Here is a 25,196-nt window from a genome sequence, read left to right on the forward strand (position 1 = left end):
GGTGGCAGAGTGTTGCCTTGTTCAACTGATACAGTCTAAGTGTTGTAGGATGTCTCACAATGGGAGGAAATTCCAGGATTTTGACCAGTGGCAGTGAAGGAAAGGTTAAGTATTCCCAAGACAGGACGGTGAATGGCTTAGTGGGGGACTTACAGGTGGTGGCGCTCCCAAGTATCTAATGCCCTTGTCCTTCTATATGTCAGTGCTTGTGTGGTTTGGAAAGTACAATCTAAGGATCTTTTGTGAATTTATGCCATGCACCTTCCACTTCATACTCAACTACTGCTACTGAGTATCAATGGTGCAGGAGTGGTTGACATCACATCCACAAACAATCAAGAAGACTACTTTGTCCTGGATGGTGTCAAGCATCTACAGTTTATGATGAAATGTGCCTTTTAGAGAGATTTGTTCTGTCTAGTTTTTCTTGATGAAAAGTGTTATAAATCTGATGGAGAGGTATCTGCCCTGAAGAAAGCACACTAAATCACTCTGGATGTTTAAAAAAAAAGACACAAGAACAATGAGTGGGTTGACATGGGCTCACACAGACCCAGGGATTTGGTCTTGGTTTCAGTTGTTGAAATTGGCATTTTTGAGTTGAAGTTGCTACATAAAGCTCTCTCTCTCTCTGCTGCTGCTGGAAAAATCCTGAGGTGTCTCGCTGCTGCAACATTCATTCCAACAGTGTTCCTTATCTGGAACTGGAGAAGATAACAAATAAGGGAAACTAGTTTTGCTGAATTTGCCTTTGCCAAGGGTTTTATGGAATGCTGCCATACTGGAACAGTTGATGACGTATAATTTTGTTAAGTATTTCAACAAAGTTAAAGTTATGCCAATTTTTTTGTTTATATTTTAACTGTGGTGAAAGAATAATGTGTTTTTTCTTAAAGCCTGTAGTTTGACCAATCATATCTGGATAACTCACATATGAAACACGGCATCTTACACTTGCCTTGAAATAAGATAGATGTTAGGATTTAGACTATATTCTTGATATGTTTTAAAGGGTTTGGTATGGTCCATAACAAGCATTTCTGAAACTGGGCACAGGTGGGGCATTTTCCAACTCACTCCTGATTTGTGCCTTATACATGGTGAACAGGCTTTGGGGAATCAGGACGTGAGTTACTTGCCACAGTATTCCTACTTCTTAACTGCTCTTGTAGCCACTGTATTCATGCAGTGAGCCCAGATGAATTTTTGATCAATGATAAACCCCAGGATATTGTTAGTATGGGTTTCAGTAATGGTAATCCCAATGAATATTAAAGGGTGGTGAATGGATTGTCTCTTTTTGGACATTGCCTAGCATTTGTGTGGCGTAAATGTTAATTGTCACTTTTCAGCCCAAGCCTGGATATTGTCCAGGTTTTGTTGCATTTAAATATGAACTGGTTCAGTACATAAGGAATTGCAAATGGTGCTGAAAATTGTGTGCTCATCAGCGATGATCCCCACATTAGATATTAAGATGGAGGGAATCTTTAGACATTCCTTTATGAATCTCAGTCACATCCCCCCCTCAGTTACCTCTGATGCAAGAAAAATAACTGTGGTCTCTTCATCTCTCTTTTTAACTAAAATTCTCCAGCCCAGGCAGTATCTTGGTTAATCTCCTCTATGCCCTCTCATCCCTTCTATAATGTGGATTCCAGAACTCAACACATTTTGATTGTTGTAAAGTTGGTTTAACCAATTTTTCAAACGGTTCTAGTTTAACCTCCCTGCTTTTATACTTTATGCCTCAGCTAATAAAGACAAGTATCCTATTTGCTTTCTCAACCACCTAATCTACCTGTCTTGCTCCCTAAATGTCAGATTGACATGCACCCCAAGGTGTCTCTGATTCTTGGTGAATGAGGCCTAAACTTACTTTTCAACAGGACCTTCCAACTAATGTCCAAACTTACACTATTCCATAAGTAATTGCTGGATTAGAACTGGAAACAAGATGAGAGTTGATTTCTGTACTTCTGCATTTTCAACAGCCTAAATTCAGATTGAACCTCAGAATTTACTATTCTTAGGTTTAACTACTCGTTGGATAAACTCCCAACCCTCAAGGGATTCTTTTGTGTGTGGAGTTGACATTTGAGATCTGGGAACAAATTGTTATTCACATCAAGACATTCCATTGTTAGGTCCATTTTAATCACGTTACAGCCATGAATAGTTTTGAACTGTCTGAAGAGCGATGCAAGATTTTTATGCATTATTTATCATGTGTATCTTGAACTGATCAAAGCAATTGCATGAACAAGCTTGTTAAAAAGAAAAGGAGCAGACAGTTCAAAAAAAGGACAGCATCTTGGAAGGTTCTATTGAACAGTAGGTTTAGACTTTCTTTTATTTTGTTAACTTGTGGAACTTGGGTGTGGCTCTGAGACAGAGGGTGTTGACCAACATTTATTGCCTGTCCATAGTTGCCTTGAGAAAGTGGTGGTGAGCTGCCTTCTTTAACCACTGTAGTAGTCCACGTGCTGTAGGTTGACCGCAGCGCCTCCTTAGAGAGGCAATTTCCAGGATTTTGACCCAGCAACAGTGAAGGAGCAGCGATATATTTCCAAGTCTGTATGGTGATGGCTTGGACAGGAGCTTACAGGTGGTGGTGGTGTTCCTACGTAACTACTGCCCTTGTTGGAAGTGGTCATGAATTTGTAAATACTTTCAATCTCTTTTTGAACTTGTGCCAACTTTAGAGGGTTAAGTCTGTAAGGATGTTGCTTACTTGGAACAGCATTTGCCATATCTACGCTATGTGTAATCAGGTGAGTACTTCCCAGCTTATTCCCACATGTCATTACATGTCCCACATGATTTTTATAACTATTTTAGGTCATTTCGATATTCCCACATAATTCAATAGTTTATCCAAATTTTTGAGAACTTCCACAATGTCCAATTTTGTTTGAGGAATGCCCAATTCAGAATCATCTGATTTTGGTTCTTCATTCTGTTTTGGCCAATAACAATGTCTTTTTGCTTTCCTTCCCTATCAAAATACCTTTTGAGCATATTCACATGATATACTCTTTGAGATTTCTTTCTGGTGTTCCAATCAAATAATTTATCTTTTAATTTGATAAGGTGCACTGAATCTTGCCTCGATAGGGTCACCTACCACTGGTAGTAACACTAACGCTTCATTCCCACTAGTAAAATTGTGAATTTTTGATTATTTGCTTGCTTCCTTTTTCATCACATGCTGTATTCTAGCCAGCTCACCCACTATATGTGTTCTTTACTTGAAATTTGACACATAGTCCAATTACGTAGTCTCTGAACTCTGACTCACCAATTTCCCCTTAATTAGTTTCAATGGCCCTCTTACCCCATGCCCCAAAACTAATTCAAATGGACTGAATTTAGTTGATTCATTTGGTACATATTTAATTGCAACAGTACAAATGGAATTCCTTTATCCCAGTCCTCTGAATTGCCTTGACTGTAAGCTCTCTACGTGGTGTTTAAAGTTTGATGCCACCATTCTAATACCCTCTGCAATTCAGAATGTTAGCAGTGGATTTGAATTGCTTTATTCCTAAGTTATGCATAAGATCCTCAAATAGCTTTGGTGTAAAATCCCCACCTACCACTGACATCGCTGGTGATGTCACTGACACTGCCCCCATACCCAGCTCCAACCCAGCCCCAGCTCCCAGCCCTGTCAGGGCTTCACAATATCCCCAGATCTCCCCCGTCACTGAGGACAAGAGTCATTTCTCAGTAAAGGACTCAACTTCATTCCTCACTGCCCACATATCAATGAATTCCACTCATGCTTGGACATCAAACACTTCTTCCGTTGCCTCTGCCTCCATGCCTATTTCTTTAACTAGGAGTCTAATCCACCCTCTGCAGACCCCTTCTCCTGCCTCCAACACACTCCATTCTCCTGGACACTACCCTAAGGCCTCCTGCCCTCTTTCAATGTCTTCATTTCCAAATGCTGTCGTGATATTGCTCGCCTCAACCACTCCACTCCCTCACTCACTCCAACCTCTCCCCCACAGAAAGTGCAGCCCTCTACTCCTCCACTCCAACCCTAACCCCACTATCATACCCATGGATAAGGGGGGGCACGGTTAGGGTATGGCGCACTGATCTTTACATAGCCGAGGCCAGGCGCCAACTCTCTGACACCATCTCCTACCATCCCCTCAACCATGATCAGACCCCAGACCACCAAAACATCATCTCCCAGACCATCCATAACCTCATCACCTAAGGTGATCTCCCACCTTAAGCCTCCAACTTCATCGTTCCCCAACTCCATACCGCCCGTTTCTATCTCCTTCCCAAAATCCACAAACCTGACTATCCCGGTCGACCCATTGTCTTTGTCTTTGCCTGCTCCTGTTCCATTGAACTTATGTCTGCTTACCTTGACTCTGTTTTCTGTCCTCTGACCCAGGAACTCTCCACCTATATCCAAGACACCATCCATTCCCTCCACCACCTCCAAGATTTCCAATTCCCTGGCTCCCAGCACAACATCTTCACGATGGATATCCAATCCCTGTACACTTGCATTTCCATCGCAATTGGCCTAAAAGCCCTCTGCTTCTTCTTCTCCTGCAGGCCCAACAAGTCCCCCTCCACCGATACTGTCATCCGCTTAACTGAACTAGTCTTTACCCTAAATACTTGTCCTTCAACTCCTCCCACTCCCTACAGACTAAGGGGCCATGTGAACCCACACAGGCCCAAGCAATGCCTGCCTCTTCGGATACTTGGAACAGTCCCTCTTCCGCAGCTACAATGGCACTATCCCCCACCTCCTCCTCTGCTACGTCATTGTATATATCGGCGCTGTCTGGTACTTCCACGAGAAGCTTGAATAGTTCATCAACTTTACCAACACCTTTCACTCCAACCTCAAGTTCACTTGGACCATCTCTGATACCTCTCTCTTTTCTGGACCTCTCCGTCTCTGTCTCTGGTGACTACCTCAAAACAAACATCTATTTCAAGCCCACCAACTCCCACAGTTACCTAGACTACATCTCCTCTCACCCAACTTCCTGCAAGAATGTGATCCCCTACTCCCAATTCCTTCACCTCCGCTGCGTCTGCTCCCAGGATGGTGCGTTCCACTCCTGAACGTCCGAGATGTCCTCTTATTTCAAGGACCACAACCTCCCCACTGTGGTGGTCGAACTGCTCTCAACCACATCTCTTAGATTTCCCACACCTCTGCCCTCACATCCCCGTCCAACAACAAAAACAAAGACAGAATCCTTGTCGTCCTCACATAACACCCTACTAACCTCCGTATCCAACATATCATTCTCTGTCACTTCTGCCACCTACAATCTGATCCCACAGCCAAAGATATATTTCCATCCCCACCCCTATCTGCCTTTCATGGGGACTGCTTTCTCTGCAACTCCCTCATCCGCTCCACACTCATCCATACCATACTCCCCACCAGCCCCACCAAACCCGGCATCTTTCTCTGCAGCTGCAGGAATTGCTACATCTGCCCTGACACCACTCCCCTCACCTCCATCCCAGGCACCAAACAAACCTTTCACATCAGACAGAGATTCACCTGTGACAACCCCCCCCCCCCACCTCCATCCCAGGCACCAATCAAACCTTTCACATCGGACAGATGTGTGAACATTTGTTGTATCCACTGCTCCCAATGTGGCCTCCTCTACATCGGTGAGACCAAGTGGAGGTTTGGAGACCGCTTGGTAGAGCAGCTGCATTTTGTTCGTGACAAACAATAACACCTCCCTGTTGCAAAACATTTCAATGGCCGCTCCCACTTCCTGGGTGTTATGTCCATCCTGGGCCTCCTCCAGTGTCACAGTGATGCCATCCAGAAACTGAAGGAGCAGCGCTCCATATTCTGCCTTGGGAGCCTACAACCCAGTGGCCTAAACGTAGACTTTACCAGATTCAAATCTGCCCACCCCCAGCCTCATCCCATGACCAGCACACCGTCACATCCCACCTCCTAGACTTGACACAACCTTCCCATCTTCTCTCCCACCTATCCACTCATCGCACCCCACTGACCAATCCCCACCACTGCCTACTTGCATTCACCTATCATCATCCCATCTACCTTCCTCAGCTCCACACCTCCTCTCTCTCTTTATTTCAAAGCTCCCTTCTCCCTCCCCCATTTCTGAAGGAGGGTCCGACCTGAAACGTCAACTTTCCTGTTCCTCTGATGCTGCCTGGCCTGCTGTGTTCTTCCAGCTCCACACTGTGTTATCTCTGACTCCAGCCCAGCTGTTCTTACTATCCCCGATGTAAAATTTGACACTTGATCTTATTGTATTTCTGTGGGTAGTCTGTATCTAGTAAAATATTGAGTAACTCTTTACAATCTTTTAGGCTACGATTCTGCGTAATGGAATGGGCTTGTGAAAAGCTAGTAGGCACATTGATTATGGTCAACAAATAGTGATTCCCAATTTTGTTTCAGGTAGGGGTACTGCACAATCAATTAAGACAGTTGTAAAAGCTTCCTCAAATGCAGGAATGGGTTTTATTGGTACTGGTTTTATCACTGCCTGAGGTTTTTCAATTACCTAACACGTATGACATGTCTGGCAAAATTCAGCCAAATATCTACGCAATCCAGGCCAACAAAAAAATTGTATCAGAGATAATGGCAACTGCAGATGCTGGAGAATCCGAGATAACTAATTGTGGAGCTGGATGAACATAGCAGGGTTGGCTTGAGTTTCCTTTACCCCCAAGTGACCTCCTACTGGTAATTCACATGCTGCCACAATCCCTTTTTATAACCCACCGGTCATACAACTTAATGAACTTCTGCCCATTCTTTGTCTGCCTGAATATGTGATGGTCTCCATTTCCTCATCAAGACTTCATTTTTAAGATATTAATATTCTGGAATACACTAGGATTCTTCGTCAGACTATGCCTTTTGGTACAACTGCTTTAGTTTTTTCATTTTTTTGCTGTTTTTCAGCTAGCTTCTCTGAACTAAAAATATTCACTGTGTCCTCCATCTGTTCTTGTTTCACCCAAATGTATCTCATCAGAAAAGGGGGATGGGGAGAGGATTCTGAAATAAATAGGGAGAGAGGGGGAGGCGGACTGAAGATGGATAGAGGAGAAGATAGGTGGAGAGGAGAGTATGGGTGGGGAGGTAGGGAGGGGACAGGTCAGTCCAGAGAGGACGGACAGGTCAAGGGGGCGGGATGAGGTTAGTAGGTAGGAAATGGAGGTGTGGCTTGAAGTGGGAGGAGGGGATAGGTGAGAGGAAGAACAGTTTAGGGAGGCAGGGACAAGCTGGGCTGGTTTTGGGATGCAGTAGGGGGAGGGGAGATTTTGAAGCTGTTGAAATCCACATTGATACCATTGGGCTACAGGGTTCTCAAGCGTTACAGGATAGGTCAGATTCAGCATGGATTTACAAAGGGGAAATCATGCTTGACTAATCTTCTGGAATTTTTTGAGGATGTATCTATGAAGATGGACAAGGGAGAACCAGTGGATGTAACGTACCTGGACTTTCAGAAAGCCTTTGGTAAAGTCCCGCATAGGAGATTGGTGAGCAAAATTAGTGTACATGGTATTGGGGACAAAATACTGATTTGGATTGAAAATTGGCTGGCTGACAGGAAGCAAAGAGTAGTGATAAACGGGTCCCTTTTGGAATGGCAGGCGGTGACCATTGGGGTACCACAAGGTTCAGTGCTCGGACCGCAGCTGTTTACAATATACATTAATGATATAGACGAAGGCATTAAAAGTAATATTAGCAAATTTGCTGATGACACAAAGCTGGGTGGCAGTGTGAAATGTGAGGAGGATGTTATGAGAAAACAGGGTGACTTGGACAGGCTAGGTGAGTGGACGGATGCATGGCAGATGCAGTTTAATGTGGATAAATGTGTGGTTATCCACTTTGGTGGCAAGAACAGGAAGGCAGATTACTATCTCAATGGAATCAAGTTAGGTAAAGGTGAAGTACAACGAGATCTAGGTGTTCTTGTACATCAGTCAATGAAAGCAAGCATGCAGGTACAGCAGGCAGTGAAGAAAGCTAGTAGCATGCTGGCCTTCATAACAAGTGGAATTGAGTATAGGAGCAAAGAGGTTCTTCTGCAGCTGTACAGGGCTCTGGTGAGACTGCACCTGGAGTATTGTGTACAGTTTTGGTCTCCAAATTTGAGGAAGGACATTGTTGCCATTGAGGGAGTGCAGTGCAGGCTCACAAGGTCAATTCCTGGAATGGCAGAACTATCATATGTTGAAAGATTGGAGTGACTGGGCTTGTATACACTTGAGTTTAGAAGGATGAGAGGGGATCTGACTGAGATGTATAAGATTATTAAGAGATTGGACACTCTGGAGGCAGGAAGCATGTTTCCGCTGATGGGTGAGTCCAGAACCAGAGGACACAGTTTAAAAATAAGGGTTAGGCCATTTAGAACAGAGTTGAGGAAAAACGTCTTCACCCAGAGAGTGGTGGATATATGGAATGCTCTGTCCCAGAAGGCAGTGGAGGCCAAGTCTCTGGATACTTTCAAGAAAGAGATGGATAGAGCTCTTAAAGGTAGTGGAATCAAGGGTTATGGAGATAAGGCAGGAACAGGATACTGATTGTGGATGATCAACCACGATCATAATGAATGGTGGTGCTGGCTCGAAGGGCCGAATGGCCTTCTCCAGCACCTATTGTCTATTGTCTAATATGAGTTGCTGTGCCTGCAACCTTCGGGTGACATCATAATGGCACTGCAGGAGGCCCAGGATGGACATGTCATCTAAGGAATGGGAGTGGGAGTTGAAATGGTTTGCGACTGGGAGGTGTAGTTGTTTATTGCGAACCGAGCGTAGGTGTTCTGCAAAGCAGTCCCCAAGCTTCGGCTTGGTTTCCCCAATGTAGAGGAAGCCACACCAGGTACAGCGAATGCAGTATATCACATTGGCAGATGTGCAGGTGAACATTTGCTTGATGTGGAAGGTCATCTTGGAGTCTGGGATGGGGGTGAGGGAGGATGTGTGGGGGCAAGTGTAGCACTTCCTGTGGGAAAGTGTCAGGTGTGTGGTGAGGTTGGAGGGGAGTGTGGAGCGGACAACGGAGTCGCGAAGAGAGTGGTCTCTCTGGAAGGACCTGTCCGTCCTCCCCGGACTGACCTATCCCCTCCCTACCTCCCCACCTATACTCTCCTCTCCACCTATCTTCTTCCCTATCCATCTTCGGTCCGTCTCCCCCCTCTTCCTATTTATTTCAGAATCCTCTCCCCATCCCCCTTTTCTGATGAAGGGTCTAGGCCCCAAATGCCAGCTTTTGTGCTCCTAAGATACTGCTTGGCCTGCTGTGTTCATCCAGCTCCACACTTTGTTAACTCGGATTCTTCAGCATCTGCAGTTCCCATTATCTCTGATCACATTTAATCTTGACATTGTTGTTTGCTTCAAAAGTGGTGCTGATGGAATATCCAGATTGGATCCAAGTTGTACAGACTATGGACAAACCTGTTGTTGGGGCAGAAGGGTGGGTGAAGGGGTTCACGTGTAGCCACAGACAAATAAAAACATTCTTGCTTTTGGCTTCATGCTAATGAAGAGCAGTAGGAGGAAAAGTATAGCCAGTTGCATTTTGAATTAAGAAGGTAGAATCTATTATAAAAAGAAGGGGACAAATGAGAGGAAGGATGGTGCAGAAAGGCAGGACAGGTCAGTTACCTGGGTAAGTTGCGTTTCTGAAGGCATATTTGGTACCCTCATGAATGGAAGGTAAATGAAGGAGGCACATGAAAGATGTTTGAACCAGAAGAATGGCAAAACAGAGCGATAGAGAGAGAGAGAGAGATAAAGAATAGTAAAGCTGATTACTATGTTTTTCAGTTAGTATGTGACCAGGACAGACTAATCATTATCTGACAGAGCCATCGGTAGTTTCAAAGGCAAATTATGTGGAAAAAGAATGATCTGTTGTGCTTTGTAACTAACTGGGAGAAAAGAAAAGGAAAATAAAAGCCTGAACGACAGGACTTGTGTATGTTAGAAAAGAAATTTGTTGTCTCATTCACTTCTGAGAAACTGGAGAAACTAATCTTGGGATCAGAAACAGACGCAAGGGTAAGAGCTGTGTGATCACTTTTCAGATTGACCAAAGTATGGCAATCCATGATGTTATTGAGACAGAAAACATATTTTAGTACTATTTAAGGAAAAGGAGAGGGACTCAAGGCATCTGAGTAAAGAAAAGGGTCTGGATATCATGGATTATGGGCCTCAGAAAATGGGACACATCAAAGAATTCCTTGTACTTGCAAAAGACTTACTATGAAAGGCTGCTGCTGAATCTGTAGCTCTGTTAAAACCCCCTTGTTCTGTTCTGGAGTCAGAGAGAGGCTGGACAGTCTTTTTCGGTGTGTACCCAGTATCCATGTCACTGAAAATTTATTTAACCCTTTGTGATCTATTTAGCATGTGGTTTTAAAGGAGTTTGCTGTTTTATGTTATAATTGATTTATCACTGTTTTCCTGCCCTTAAGAATATGTTATTCTGTCTATGAAGTAAATGAGTTTGTTTTGTATACATGGTGTTGACATGTGTAGTGACTGTAACAAGGTCAGCCAAGTGGACCTCATAGAAGATGAATTCCCTGATTGGGGCTGTTAAACTGGTCCAATCAGGGAACCCTGGCTGACAGATAAGGACAGGAGTGTGAGAGATTCTGTTCACTCTGAGAGCTGACTCAGAGTCAAGGATCCTCCACATGTAAATAAGAGGTGAGTTGATGACTGGATACTGGCCTCTGTGGAGTTATTTCAGCAAGTTGGAAATATGATTTATATTAAAATGGACATGTATTTTTAATCAAACAGTTGTAGTAATTATAATGAATTCTGCATTGGATTGGATGGATCTTGGATTTAAAAACATGCTGCAAAGTTTAAGAGGATTTGAGGGTTCTGGTTCCTGTTATAGTTCTCAAAATACAAAGGAGAATTAATTTTACTTCTGGATATGGCTAAACAGGATTTAGAAACAAACATTTTGGGTAAATTGAATTGCGAAGAAAAGATTAAACTGTAGTTTGGAGAGATTTGATGATGAACCTAAACTCCTGTAATTAAGCTAGGAAAAATTGCTTTGATTTAAAACTTCAAGTTACTGGCGACAAGTGATAGTATGACTTCAAAGCTAAAACATATTGCTACAGATGAAGAGATAACACCGTGTGGAGCTGGAGGAACATAGCAGGCCAGGCAGCATCAGGGAGCAGGAAAGCTGACATTTTGGGTTGGGACCCTTCTACAGAAAGAAGGGTCCCAACCCGAGACATCAGCTTTCCTGCTCCTCTGATCTGCCTGGCCTGCTGTGTTCCTCCAGCTCTACACTGTGTTATCTCCTGACTCCAGCATCAGCAGTTCTTAGTATCTCTTTTGCCACAGATGATGCTCTATTTAGTTTTAAATTCCAAGTTTCACACAAAAGTTAAGGAACCATTTAAATCTGGTCAACTCCCAGGAACATAGTAAGCCAGGGACTCCTGAGAACCCCAAAGACTGCTGATATGAAATGATTGCACTGTTTGTGACCAAACAATATGCATTTTTTAAAAAAGTACTGATTACCCTGAGCATTACTGTGTCCGCGATAAATGCTTTTAAAAACTACATTAAGTCAGATCATACAAATTTTTTTAAAAACCCTAAGGTGCAGAAAACCAAATCAGCTTATACACTGACTTTTTTAGAAAATGTACATTTTTACAAAATGTAGGTTTACATTTTGGAGGCACGCATGATTACACAATTACTTTAAGTAGATGAGAATATACATTACCTCAGGGGAGTCATATCTAACATGAACAGATAATTTGGGACATTTTAGGGGCAGCAGCAGTCAAAGCTAATATTCCTCAATCGTTATCCTGATTACAGTCATACAAGGGGATTTAAGGAATAGTCAAGTTCAGTTACAAAGCCAGCTTACCACTTTGCTGGCAAGGATCTTTATAGGGTCCCACTAATTAATGACACTTGTATACGTGGGTATGGAAAGAAAGGCCGGCGGAAACACTAAACACTGGTCAAGAAGTATGGCAAGACAAAGGAAATAAGGACTAACCAGTGACACTGTGTTCTCTATTTAGAGCACAAAAAAAACTGCAATACCACTGATATGTCTGGCAACCAGGGATCCAACAAGGCTTTCCTATGAGAACTCATGTGATGCCACTTTGATCAGAAGCTTGAAGTGTTAAATGTCAACAAAAACAAACTCGTACGCTCTAGTAGTAGTTCAGAGCAGTTGGTGTTGGAGAACAGCAGTGCCTGAAATTAAACTTTCCTTTACACTTAAAGCTGCCATATATAAAATTAACATCCATAGCATCTACTGTATGTTAAATTGTATAACCCCTATTATAGCTGTATGCAATTATTTGTTGAACTAAGTATTAATCAAGTTATTTGTTGTCAAATTGTCTTATCAATGTGAATATTGAATGCAGACTCATATTTTAGGTAATTTGTTCAGATTTGAAGCCTGAATAAAAAAAGCTGCTAAAGATCTTCAGTGCACATGGACAAGCTGTGAGACTCAACAGATCCACTGATTTAATTGTAATCCTCAATTGTGAATTGTGAGAATAAATACCTAGAGTCAGTCAGCATTTATTAATGCATTACACCAAATTAGCTGCTTTGCTTTACATAATTTAGAAGCCAACAAATGGAATTTTGTTCACATTTAATTTCAATGTGAACAAACATGATAGCAGAACATTTAAGAACACAGAGATCATGGGAGATAGCAATAAAGGACATTCCAACATTAAAATTCATGGATTACTGCTTGGCAATGGAAATTATCTATCCAGAATCTGTAGAGATATGGTTGAGAAGTGCACATTGTTTTAGTACTACCCTAAACTGTACCTTAAAATTTCCAGTCGCCATCACAAATCAACCCAAAAGGGAATACTGCGAAACCCCAGCAGTCCTCACTACCCACCCTGCTCCCCACATAGGTAATATCTACTGCCCCAGTGAATAATTAGAGTTTCTGCTTCCACCTCCAGTTCCATACATGAATCGGGGTTTGGTGATGACTAACATGTGCCCTCCCCACAGGGGTGAGGAATATAACTGATAATCAAACTTAAGATGTGCTGAAGTAATTGCATCCTGAGAGAAAGCAAATGGCAAAACTGCTGGAATATCTCTGGAAGGTGGAGAGAGGCCCAGGCACTGAAGCAGAATTAATGAAGCAGAGTCCAATAGGAGGTCAACCAGCCTGGGGAGAATGTGGAAGCTGAACTGGAAGACACTCAGTGGTAGTAGTTTGTTTGGGACTGGCGTACAGAGGTGGATACTCTTCCCTGGATTAGAATTACTTCCCACATTACTGGTCATGGTGCAACCGGTAATTCGAGTTGGACTGCTATCCAATGTGGAGCTTGCTGTCATCACAGATGCTAACAAGTGCTGACAAAAGAATTATCCATAAGGTTATATGCTTGTGCATATGTTGTACTGCATTATTGTGCCATACCTGAGGCATGTGTAATATTTAACTGAGTTGCAAACATGGGTACTATGGAGAAAATACAGAATTTCTGGTGTATGGCTTTTAAATTCAAGTCTGCAAAAAAAGGATAGCATGTTTGACCTAGAAAGCATGGAAAAAAATCATTACTTTTTTAAAGTCTCATTGAGTATTCTCTGTAATAGGTGCAGGAGATGTTTGAAGGATCATTAGGAAGTTGTTGAATGCCATTGACTTCATGGCATTTTTCTATTTAACCGATGGCAGAACTAAGTAAATAAAAGCCGTCAACTTTCCTGAACAAGACAATAAGGTTTGAGGACATTTTCAAACTTATGATTAACAGGTATGTGCAATAATGCCTGGGATATAAAAGAAACCAATGATCTACAAGGTTACCTATGCTGGCACTTACACAGGACACAAAATTTATAAGGGTGCAGAACTTATTTTCTAAATTCTTGACTGGCTTATGTGGCTGAATCTAAGTCTTCTGTGACAGTTGGTGTCATTTGGTCTGAAAATAATTTTGCTGTCTGTAGCTCAGAGGATTTTTCTGTTCCCAATTTTTTTTGTCTTTGGAGGAAATGACATTGTTCTGGTACTGTGGCTGATTTGGAGGCATTATTCATTTAAAATAAATTCTGCTAAAGATTTTAATGCCAAGAGAAATATTTTATTAATGCTAGGTGCTGTAGCCACGTAACATTTCCAAATTGACGCATGGAATGGTGTACATGATATACAAGCAGAGTCCAACAGGAGGTCACCCAGCTTGGGAAGAATGTGGAAACTGAACTAGAAGACACTCAGTGGTAGTAGTTTGTTTGGGAGTGGTGTACAGAAAATTTTGCACCCGTCTCATTTTCTAATAATGTATGCAAGTAGCAAGACTGCATGATACTTACAGTGGACACGTGAGTGACCTGTCTCAAAGCTTGGAAGTCTCGGGAACTTTGCTAAAACAGAGTAATATCCTGCCTAGAACAACAGATTGAAATTGTAGTTCGGCCATGACCACCTTTGGGATTTGCTTCATTTTCTGTCTCAATATAGCTTGAGGGCTGTATCATTAATATATTAGAGCTGTCATTAATTAGGCACAGAATGTGGATGCTCTTGCAGACAATGTTTGTTGCAATTTTATTAATAATTCTTATGCCTGAGTGTCAAAATTTGAACTTGAATATCCCTAGTCATGTTGTTTATTAGGAAATAATTTTCTATTCATTAGATATTTGAATAATTTTTTATAAATATATACAAGATTATTTAATGACAGAAAATTGAATCTAAATGTATCTTTTAATACAGAATGATAAGGAAGAATGCCTAGCATATAAAGAAACAGTTTAAAAAATTAAAACAACTCTATTCTTGTGTTTTTTTTTTGGACATCACCGCTGACATTGCTGAGATACAGTTCCAAGGTGTCAAGAGGTTGAGTGACATAATCTGACACCGATTCTTGCAACAGCGTTCCCCTACCTGAAATAGGAGCTGCAGATGCTTCACAAAATATGTCTGTCAAAATTGAGAGATGCTTGTGTGAATACAGTGACTGTTGTGATGCCACTGCTCAATGGTAGCATTTTTATTTGAGTCAGTTCATATATTCAAGCCCCATCAAGATTAGTATGTGTAATGTAGCAAAGTGTCATCTTACAATACAAAGGGAGTAACTGCTTTGGAAATGTCATCATGGGGATGAGATGTTAAAATGCAGCATCTTAAATGTAGACATTCAATGATGGAGCAATTAAAACATGGATGTGGAGTATGCCTGGTGTACTGGCCAACTGTTATTTCTGAACAAACACCATCAAAAGCAGATGTCCTGCATTCATACAATTAGTACTTGTGGGACCTACTGGCTATGTTTGCCTGGCAAACTGGAAAGATTACACTTGAACTCAGTAGATAAAAATAATTGAACAGGTTGTAGTTGAACCGCTATGTACACTTTGGTAGATAATTAATTAAACATAGAGAATGAATGATTCGGCATTAATTCATCAGGATGCAATTATTAATGAAGATTATTACATTTATTAAAAGAGACTCCATCTTAAGAGTTAAACATAAGAACAGAAGAAATGGGAGCAGGCCATTTGGCTTTTGCAGTTAGTCAGCCTTTCGATAAGATCATGGCTGATCTGATTATGGCCTTGCCTGTACTTTTCCTGCTTGTCTCATAACCATTGGCTCCCTTATCAGTGAAAATCTGTCCATCTCATTCTTCTGAATTCCGTATGACTACAGGACCACCGCGCAATCTTGTTTCATAAGGCAAACCCTTATCTATGGAAGTGCTGAGTGAATCTTATCTGAACAACCTACAATGCAAACGTGTCCATCCTTATGTAAGGTGACCAGAGCTATACATTAGTTTCTCAAGGAGTCATCTCACCAAATCCCTGTACAAAGATAACAAGGCTTCTTTGCTTTTAAAAACCTTCCCCCTTGCAATAAAGGCCAATATTGTGTCTGCCTTCCAAATTATTTGGTGGCCTTACATGCTGACTTTGATTCCTACAAGAACTCCCAAGTCCCTTTATTGCATTCTGTAGTCTGTGTTCATTTTTAAAAAAAAATATATTCTTCCCGTCAAAGTGGATAGCCTTTCATTTTCTCATTATTCCCCATCTTCTAACCCTTTGTCTATCCACTAAACCTATTTATATCCCTGTACAGGCATTTTTCTATCCTCCCAACAACTTATTTTCCTACCTATCTTCACATTGTCACAAATTTGCTGACAGTATAGTTGGCCATTTTGCCTAAATCATTAATATAGATTACAAATAGTTGAGACTCCAGCACTGATCCCTGTGGCTGTTGATGAGTACAGTTTGCCATGCTGAAATTTAATCTATTATTCTCAGTTCTGTTTCCTGTTGATTAACTAGCTAAACCCCTGTCAAGGTGTAATGTATCATCTGAACACCACAAGCACTTATTTTACTGATGTAACCTTTTATGAACCACCTTATCAAATACCTTTTGGAAACCCAGATGTACTACATTTGCCGGTGTCTCGCTTATCCACTGTGTTTGTTACACAGAAAATAAAAGCAGGAATAGGCCATTCAGTCCCTCAAGCCTGCACCACCATCCAATGTGATGATGTCTGATCATCCAACTCAGTACTTCAGTAAGGCATTTGATAAGGTTCCCCATGGAAGGCTCATTCAGAAGGTCAGGAGGAATGGGATACAGGGGAACTTAGCTGCTTGGATACAGAATTGGCTGGCCAACAGAAGACAGCGAGTGGTAGTAGAAGGAAAATATTCTGCCTGGAAGTCAGTGGTGAGTGGGGTTCCACAGGGCTCTGTCCTTGGGCCTCTACTGTTTGTAATTTTTATTAATGACTTGGACGAGGGAATTGAAGGATGGGTCAGCAAGTTTGCAGACGACACAAAGGTCGGAGGTGTCGTTGACAGTGTAGAGGGCTGTTGTAGGCTGCAGCGGGACATTGACAGGATGCAGAGATGGGCTGAGAGGTGGCAGATGGAGTTCAACCTGGATAAATGCGAGGTGATGCATTTTGGAAGGTCGAATTTGAAAGCTGAGTACAGAATTAAGGATAGGATTCTTGGCAGCGTGGAGGAACAGAGGGATCTTGGTGTGCAGATACATAGATCCCTTAAAATGGCCACCCAAGTGGACAGGGTTGTTAAGAAAGCATATGGTGTTTTGGCTTTCATTAACAGGGGGATTGAGTTTAAGAGTCGTGAGATCTTGTTGCAGCTCTATAAAACTTTGGTTAGACCGCACTTGGAATACTGCGTCCAGTTCTGGGCGCCCTATTATAGGAAAGATGTGGATGCTTTGGAGAGGGTTCAGAGGAGGTTTACCAGGATGCTGCCTGGACTGGAGGGCTTATCTTATGAAGAGAGGTTGACTGAGCTCGGTCTCTTTTCATTGGAGAAAAGGAGGAGGAGAGGTGACCTAATTGAGGTATACAAGATAATGAGAGGCATGGATAGAGTTGATAGCCAGAGACTATTTCCCAGGGCAGAAATGGCTAGCACGAGGGGTCATAGTTTTAAGCTGGTTGGTGGAAAGTATAGAGGGGATGTCAGAGGCAGGTTCTTTACGCAGAGAGTTGTGAGAGCATGGAATGCGTTGCCAGCAGCAGTTGTGGAAGCAAGGTCATTGGGGTCATTTAAGAGACTGCTGGACATGCATATGGTCACAGAAATTTGAGGGTGCATACATGAGGATCAATGGTCGGCACAACATTGTGGGCTGAAGGGCCTGTTCTGTGCTGTACTGTTCTATGTTCTATGTTCTATCTCTTCATAGCCTTTGATCCCGTTAGCCCTAAGAACTGTATTGAATTCCTCCTTGGAAATGTTTTGGCGTCAACTGCTTTCTGTGGTGGAGTCTTTCCACAGGCTTCTCTGGTTAAAGAAATTTCTCCTCATCTCAGTCTTAAGTGACCTCCCCCTTTATACTTGGATTCCTTGGATGTTGGAAACATCCTTCCTGCATTTACCCTGTAGATTCCTGTTAGAATTCTGTAGGTTTGTACGAGATTTCTTCCCTCATTCTTGTAAACTCAAGTGTATATATTCCAAATTGATCCAGTCTGTCTTCATACATTAGCCCTGATATCCTAGGAATCAGTCTAGTAAATCTTTGTTGCATTCTCTCCATAACCAGAATGTCCTTCCTCAAACAAGCACACAAAACTCCAGGTGTTGTCTCACCAAGGCCAAGTACAATTGCAACAATTTATCCCTGCTCCTATACTCAAATCTTAACACTATAAAAGCCATCTTCACTAACTGTTGCACCTGTATGCTTGCTTTCAAACACTGGTGCACACCCCGCCCCCCCCTCCAATCTCGTGCTCTCACACACACACACGCACACAGTCCCAATCTATCACTATTCAGATAATCTGCCTTTCTGGTTTGGCTACCAAACTGATATGCCTCATATGTATCCATAAGATACTTCATCTGCCATGCATTTGCACACTCACTCAAATTGTCTATATCACAGTGAAGCTTCTCTACATCATCCTCACAACTCGCCTCAAACAACTGTAATTAATTTACCCCACACTATTTCCCTTTCACAAAACCATTTCAACCTGCTGTAAGTGTATTACGATTTTTTAATTGTCCAGTTTCTACCTCTTTTTGGTGATGAATTCTAGCATTTTCACAATGACATATATCAACTTAACTAGTCTATAATTTCCTGCCATTTTTTCTCCTTCCTCTGAGCAGTGCTATTACATTCCTGATTTTCCAATCCACTGGACCTTTACAGAATCAAGGGAATTTTAGTATATTTCAACCAACACATCCAGTTTCTTTGTAACCACTTCTGTTAAGACTCTAGGTGCAAGCCATTAAGTTCAGGGAATTGTCAGTTTTAAGTTTTCCTATTGCTATTTTTCTGGCATAATAATTGTTTTTAGTTTGTCCTTTCCCTTTGCCTCTTGATTTTTCATCTATTCCTGGAATGCTGTTTGCATCCTGTACTCAGATGGATGCAAAACACTTTTAAAGCCTCTGCCATTTCCTCATTTCCCATTTTTGATTTCTCACAAGGTCGTTAACCCTCAAAATATAAAATGTTGAAGAAAACATGATTATTTATTTCCCAAAAGGAATTTTATAGCAATTTATTGATACTGAGACTTACAGGACCAGAAAAGGCCAAGGACCATGCAGCTCATCTGCTGTCGTGTTAGTCAATTGATAGAGTTGTTGGCTCATCATAGCTATTGATCTTTTCTACTCACATTAACTAATTTCAACCAAGGTAGTACTATAATTCATTGTTATTTTTAAGGCCAGAGTTTCTGATCCCACCTACTGCCCTATAACGCCTGACTAAAATTGTATTAAAAATACTGGATGGAGATAGGATCAGGCTGAGGTGTTAAGCTTCCCTTTCACAATATTTATGTTAAATGTCCTGTTGATGCACTATTTAAAAAAAAAATTTCAAAGTTTATCACACCAGAAAGCCTAGCAGTATTTAAATCAAAAGCATGAGGCACTCATTTCCTAAAGGCCAGAAAGGAAAGAGAAAGAAAACAATATTTTTGTATAGGATCTGCATCAATAGTTTTGCATTGGAAATAAAAATGGGAATTTAACATCAATTTATTTTCAAAAAAATACAAAACAAAATTAAAATTGCAAAACTTGCCATTTTTCTTGCAGTATAATGCATATAAAAAATCAGTTTAATTCTCGGTGACAAGTTTCCAAAATTGCAGGGATATAACAATTATATATCTCATAAAAAATGTCATAAACGTGTAACATCTTTATTGCAACTTTTTTCTGTTGCTGCAATGTGCTTTTTTTTGTTTCTACCATATAGCTTTTGTTTATTTTCAGTTCATACAACCTCATCATCTTTCTTTCTTCTGTAAGGTGAAGATGATAGTGTTTATCAATTTTATTCACTCGTGGGGCTAAAGCATCACTGGCTGGACCAGCAGTTTTTGCTCATCCCTAGTTGCTCTTGAAGTTGGTCATGAGCTACCTTTTCAAACTGCTGCAGTCAATGTGCTACAGGTGGATCCACAATGCCATTCGAGAGTGATTTCCATAATCTTTATCCCAATGACCCTGAAGGAACAGTGACATATTTTCACGTCAGGATGGTGAGTGGCTTGGAAGGGAACTTCAGGTGGTGATGTTCCCTTGTATCTGCTGCCCTTGTCTTTCCAGATGGGAGTTATCATGGATTGGAAGATGTTGTCTAAGGACCATTGATACATTTCGGCAGTCCAGAGCATCTTGTAGATGGTACACTCTGGTGCTGTTAATATTGGTGGTGGAGGGTGTGGATGCTTGTGGATGTGGTCCTAATCAAGCAAACTGCTTTCCCCTGGATCGTATTAAGCTTCTTTAGTGTTGTTGGAGCTTCATTCATTTAGGCAAGTGCAGAGTATTCCATCACTGTTGGCTTGTGCATTGTAGATGGTGGACAGGCTTTGGTGAGTTGAGAGGTGAACTACTCACTGCATTATCCCTGGAGGAATTGGTAATGTTCTCATTTGGACATGGGTGACTGTTAAGGCCAATCTACACTGGAAGGTTCAGCAGATTGGGCAGGATTTTCTAGATGATTGGGCTTTAGACAGGTTGCTGAGATTTGCTATCTCTGCAGTTTCTCTCTGCTTCTGATTTGCACTTACTTTCAAACCAGAATGCATGGTTTTTTTAGTTAATTGCAACAGGTACATCGATCCTAGGCAAGCTTCTCCCAGGACTCTCTATCAATATTGAAACCGTAAGTGAAGCCTTTGTAGTATCCTTGTATCATTTTCTTTGAACTAGCATAAGTGCATGCATCAAACTCAAGCTGTCTGCAGAAGATTTGCTTTGTAAAGGGAGTGTAAAGCATTATGGCTACATACCAAGCCAGTGCAGTTGTTACTGTCTTGATATGATGTAAATGCATTGCATACCAGCTCAGGTGTTTGCCTGTGTAAAGTAATTTGGTTTGCCATCCAATTACAGAAACTTCCGGTGGCGGCTCAAGTGAAAATGTTTGAGCATCATGACATGACACCAATTCACATTTCAGGCCTTGCATGCACAGAGAAGTGAGAGAAGGGATATTGCTTTATAGACTTTTAATTCAAATGGTAGATTACTTCTGTTTATTTGCAGACTGCTGTCCAAAGTCTGCCAAGGCTACATTTGATATGGCAATTCCTGCATGTTCTCATCATCAATATAGACAGTTGGAGATAGTGTACCACTGAGGTAAGTGAACTTATCCACTGCTGAGAGGTTCTGGTGTAAAGTGTCTTTTTATTTTCATGCATTTTTGAATATGGAATGAAATGGGAAAAGGCCTACTTTAAAAACCAAGGATTATGGAAACTATCAGCACCTACGTCAAGTGCTGTTTACACAGTTGTTTGTTCAACTAGTTGGAGATGTTTAGTTGCAGATAAACTACCACCAAAGAGTGTGTACTAAAAGCAACAAATAGCCAGTTAGTCTGAGTGATAACCACTTGTTAGTGACAAAGACTTTCTGCCTGCCTACAACCATGTTGTTTCCTCTCGGATAGTTACACAGTTTGTGTGTGTGAAAAAAATTGGTCAGAAATCTTCGGACTTCCTGAAAGAAAGGTGTTATCTTTGTTGCTGCAGTAAAATAGTCACCTAATGCATGAAGAAGGCCACTTTATTTTCAGTCATCAGTCACAACGTTGTTGCTTTTCACCAATAAGTCCGAGACTTTATAAGTCCTGAACCAGTTGCTCAATGCCTCCTGCTAGCAGGTGAAAGTACCTGGAGAAGAGAGACATCAACAAACAGCAAGTACCGGCATGCCAAAAGGATCATCTTTGAAAATTTTATGGACAGGGACCGTTGAACTGCCTTTTTAAATTTTCCCTCTGCACATGCCATGGTTAACAGTACATCTAGTCTTGGGCTTGGGATTAGAATTTTCTGGAGCAACATGCTAAGTTACTTGAATTTTTGTCCTGCTGATCAATAAGCTGAAGCTGTCACATATATTGGACAACAAGTCAGTGCTGCATTGGATATCAGTTTCTGAACTGGAAGCTAGTACATACTCAACAATAAACAGGACATCGGAATAAATGTCCTTGAAGACTTTGGTCTTTGCCTACAGTCGTCTCAGATTGATCAGTTTTCTGTCAATGTGATGCCTAATTTTGATACCAATATCATCATTATGGAAAGCATCAAAAAAAAGCATGCTGAAGAGGATTGGTGCTATCATGTGACCCTGTTCTACTCCATTACTGACTGAGATTGACTTAGCCATTCTTTCTCCTACTTTCTGTGACCTTTTGTGCAGTTTCTAATTTTCATTTGAATTTGATGTTAAATTCTAGTCTAACTCTTAAATATACGTTTACTTTTTAAATTAATTTTGTTCTATCTCAGCCCCCACCATAAATGGGAATATTAAGAACTTCATTTTAAGTAAAGTAATTTCTATTGGTTACCAGGCCAAAATTTTACATGAAAATTGTGTCAAAACCATGAAGTACTTGATGCTGATGAATTAAATGTAGTTTTTCAGAATATGAGGACTCCGGTTACCAAATAAATCTAAGGGAGATTGATATGTTTTTGTTAAGCAAAGGTATTAAGTGATATGGTCAAAGGTGGGTATACAAAGTTAGGCCACATGTCAGTCATGATCTCTGTGATTGGCATAACAGATTTGAAGGGTCAAATGGCCTATCCTGTTCCTATGTTTCTATAAATGTGCTGTTAACCATGACATTTGTATGGCATTCAATGAAGGGAAGAAAGGAAAGGCAGTAAAGTTTAAAGTAGTGGGACAGCAGAGATTGGAACATGAAGATGTACAGGAATGACTGAAGTAAAAAAGATAAGAGGTATAAGGTTTGAGGAGATTGGCAATAGAGTGGTGCTAGGATATGTAGGGATTTATAGATGATGAGGATATCAAAATTTAATGAATGGATGATTTGAAACCTATGTAAATCAATAAAGATGTGAGTAATGGGTGAACAAGGTTTTGTGCAAGCCAAGATGTCAGGATGGAGTTTTGGATTTTGAAAACTTGATGTTGCATTTGATCTTAAGAATAACTTCAACTTCATTTATGCCATTATTACGACTGCCTATTTCCACACTTGTAAGTGCAAATTAATTTCACTCCTGACTTTGCCCATCTTAATTTGCTGCATGTCCCATTTCCCTATCGCCTCTGTGAGAGATGTCCTTCAGAGTTTCCCAAAAAAGCATTATATTATCTTATAAGATTCAAAGCTCACCCTTTTGTTTCATTGTCCTCCTTGGTGTTTCAATAAGTTAAATGTGCTCTATAAACATCTTGGAATTTATGAAGGGTGGTGGTCAGAAAGATAACAATGAGAGCTTCAGAGAAAAAGAGCATGGTGGCAAAATATAGTCAAAGGCTTCAATACAGTAAGAAGCCTATACTGCAACAGGAGAGGAAATGGAGGTTTTTATGTCAATGAAAATATAGCTTAGACTTCCTGATTTTGGTTGATGAAATGCTGACTCCTGAGTTGTTGCAGCTTAACTGAAATGTTGAAAAGTGTTGGAGCAAACATCCATTGTCTTTTTAGGATGGAGTCAATAACTGGCTCAATTATTTAATTCTCCAGAAAATGGTAGCAAGAATAATTTTAGCGCATCATGTATATATAAAAAAATCAAAGCAGTGAATGCTTAGTAGCTTCCAGATATGGGAGAAATTAGTAAGTAATGGTCTTTACTTATTACTGAGTAAGTGAAAATACATTATTGCTAAATAAACAATTTAATATTAATTTTGTGTTTGCATGTAGGTGCGTGTGTCGAAAGAAAATGATTCATCTTGGAAGCCTACTTTTATTGTAAAGCCAGATGGAGGATCCCAAGGTGATGGAATCTACCTCATTAAAGATTCTAATGATGTCCGAATGTTGGCCAACCTCCGCAGCAAGCCAGCTGTGGTCCAGGAATATATCAGCAAGCCGTTACTGATTGACAAATTGAAATTTGACATTCGATTGTATGTCTTGCTCAAATCACTAGACCCATTGGAGATCTACATAGCCAAAGATGGTCTGTCTAGATTCTGTACAGAACCGTATCAAGAGCCTAACAGTAAAAATTTTCATCGTGTATTTATGCACTTGACAAACTACTCTCTGAATGTCCATAGTGGAAATTTCATTCATTCTGACAGCGTAAACACAGGAAGCAAAAGGACATTTTCAAGTATTGTCACCAAGCTTTCTATGCGAGGCTATGATGTGAAGAAAATGTGGTCAGATATTATCACGTTAGTAATTAGGGCTATTATTGCGTTGGTTCCTGAATTAAAAGTTTATCATCAAACGTATATTCCTCCAGGAAAGCCTGGACCGACATGCTTTCAGGTCAGTATATTTTGTTGTTGTACTGTTCTTTGTAATACTGCAGCAATCAGGTTTGTGAATCTCAGTGTTACAAGTTTTATGCTTAAACCATTGACTTTCTTTGCATTGCTTGGTCATTCAAGTTTTACAATCCTGTTCCCAGCATTCACTGACCTCTTCAGGCTTTCTGATTTCAAGGCAACAAATGTCATTGTTTATAAAGCTCCTTTTGAAGTAGACTGCTGGAAGGTGTCAAACATCAGCCAAGGATTTACTGTTTTCTCTGAGGAAACAACCCAAGCCTACGTCATATTTCCCACAGCATTACTTAGTTATGAAACTATGCTCTTGTTCTGAAGCCAATTGCTAAGTGTGTATGTGCTAGAGTTATCCAATACTGACTGTGATATTATGATTTTAAGGTGGACTTGTAAGACTCAGGTCATTTACAGAACCAATCTAAAGTTTACTAGTCATGATTAGTTACAAGACCCATTCCAGCTATAAGTATGTTTTCAAACATACTAAGCTTATCATGACAAGTACAAAAAAATTATAAAAAATAGTGGTTTTTGGCTTATCCACATTGGGATGCCAGTTTGCAAGACTGGCTGACTGGGCACAGGTTTCCTATTCTGTTCTGTTGACTGACTTCTCCTTTTGTCTTCAGTCTTGCTTCTTGTGCATTGAGTGACTAAAACCTAGTCCTTATTAACCTTTATTAGTCACTACTCCTTATGAAAGATCAAAGGCATCTTGAACTGTGATTTGGGTTTTTAGTGCACTAACAGTGTATAAACAGTTCATGGTC

The 25,196-nt window shown here is 40.9% G+C and overlaps 1 protein-coding gene across 1 annotated transcript in view; it reads left to right on the forward strand.

The window, feature by feature from the left end:
* Positions 1-25,196, forward strand: part of ttll11 (tubulin tyrosine ligase-like family, member 11) — a 165,821-nt gene that overhangs the window by 46,911 nt on the left and 93,714 nt on the right. The window contains exon 5 of the mRNA XM_059638280.1: positions 23,831-24,406. Within this exon, the coding sequence (XP_059494263.1) occupies positions 23,831-24,406 (576 nt within the window). The remainder of the gene's footprint in view (positions 1-23,830; positions 24,407-25,196) is intronic.

The sequence above is a fragment of the Stegostoma tigrinum genome, chromosome 29 (genome assembly GCF_030684315.1).
Source record: "Stegostoma tigrinum isolate sSteTig4 chromosome 29, sSteTig4.hap1, whole genome shotgun sequence".
NCBI classification, from domain to species: domain Eukaryota; kingdom Metazoa; phylum Chordata; class Chondrichthyes; order Orectolobiformes; family Stegostomatidae; genus Stegostoma; species Stegostoma tigrinum.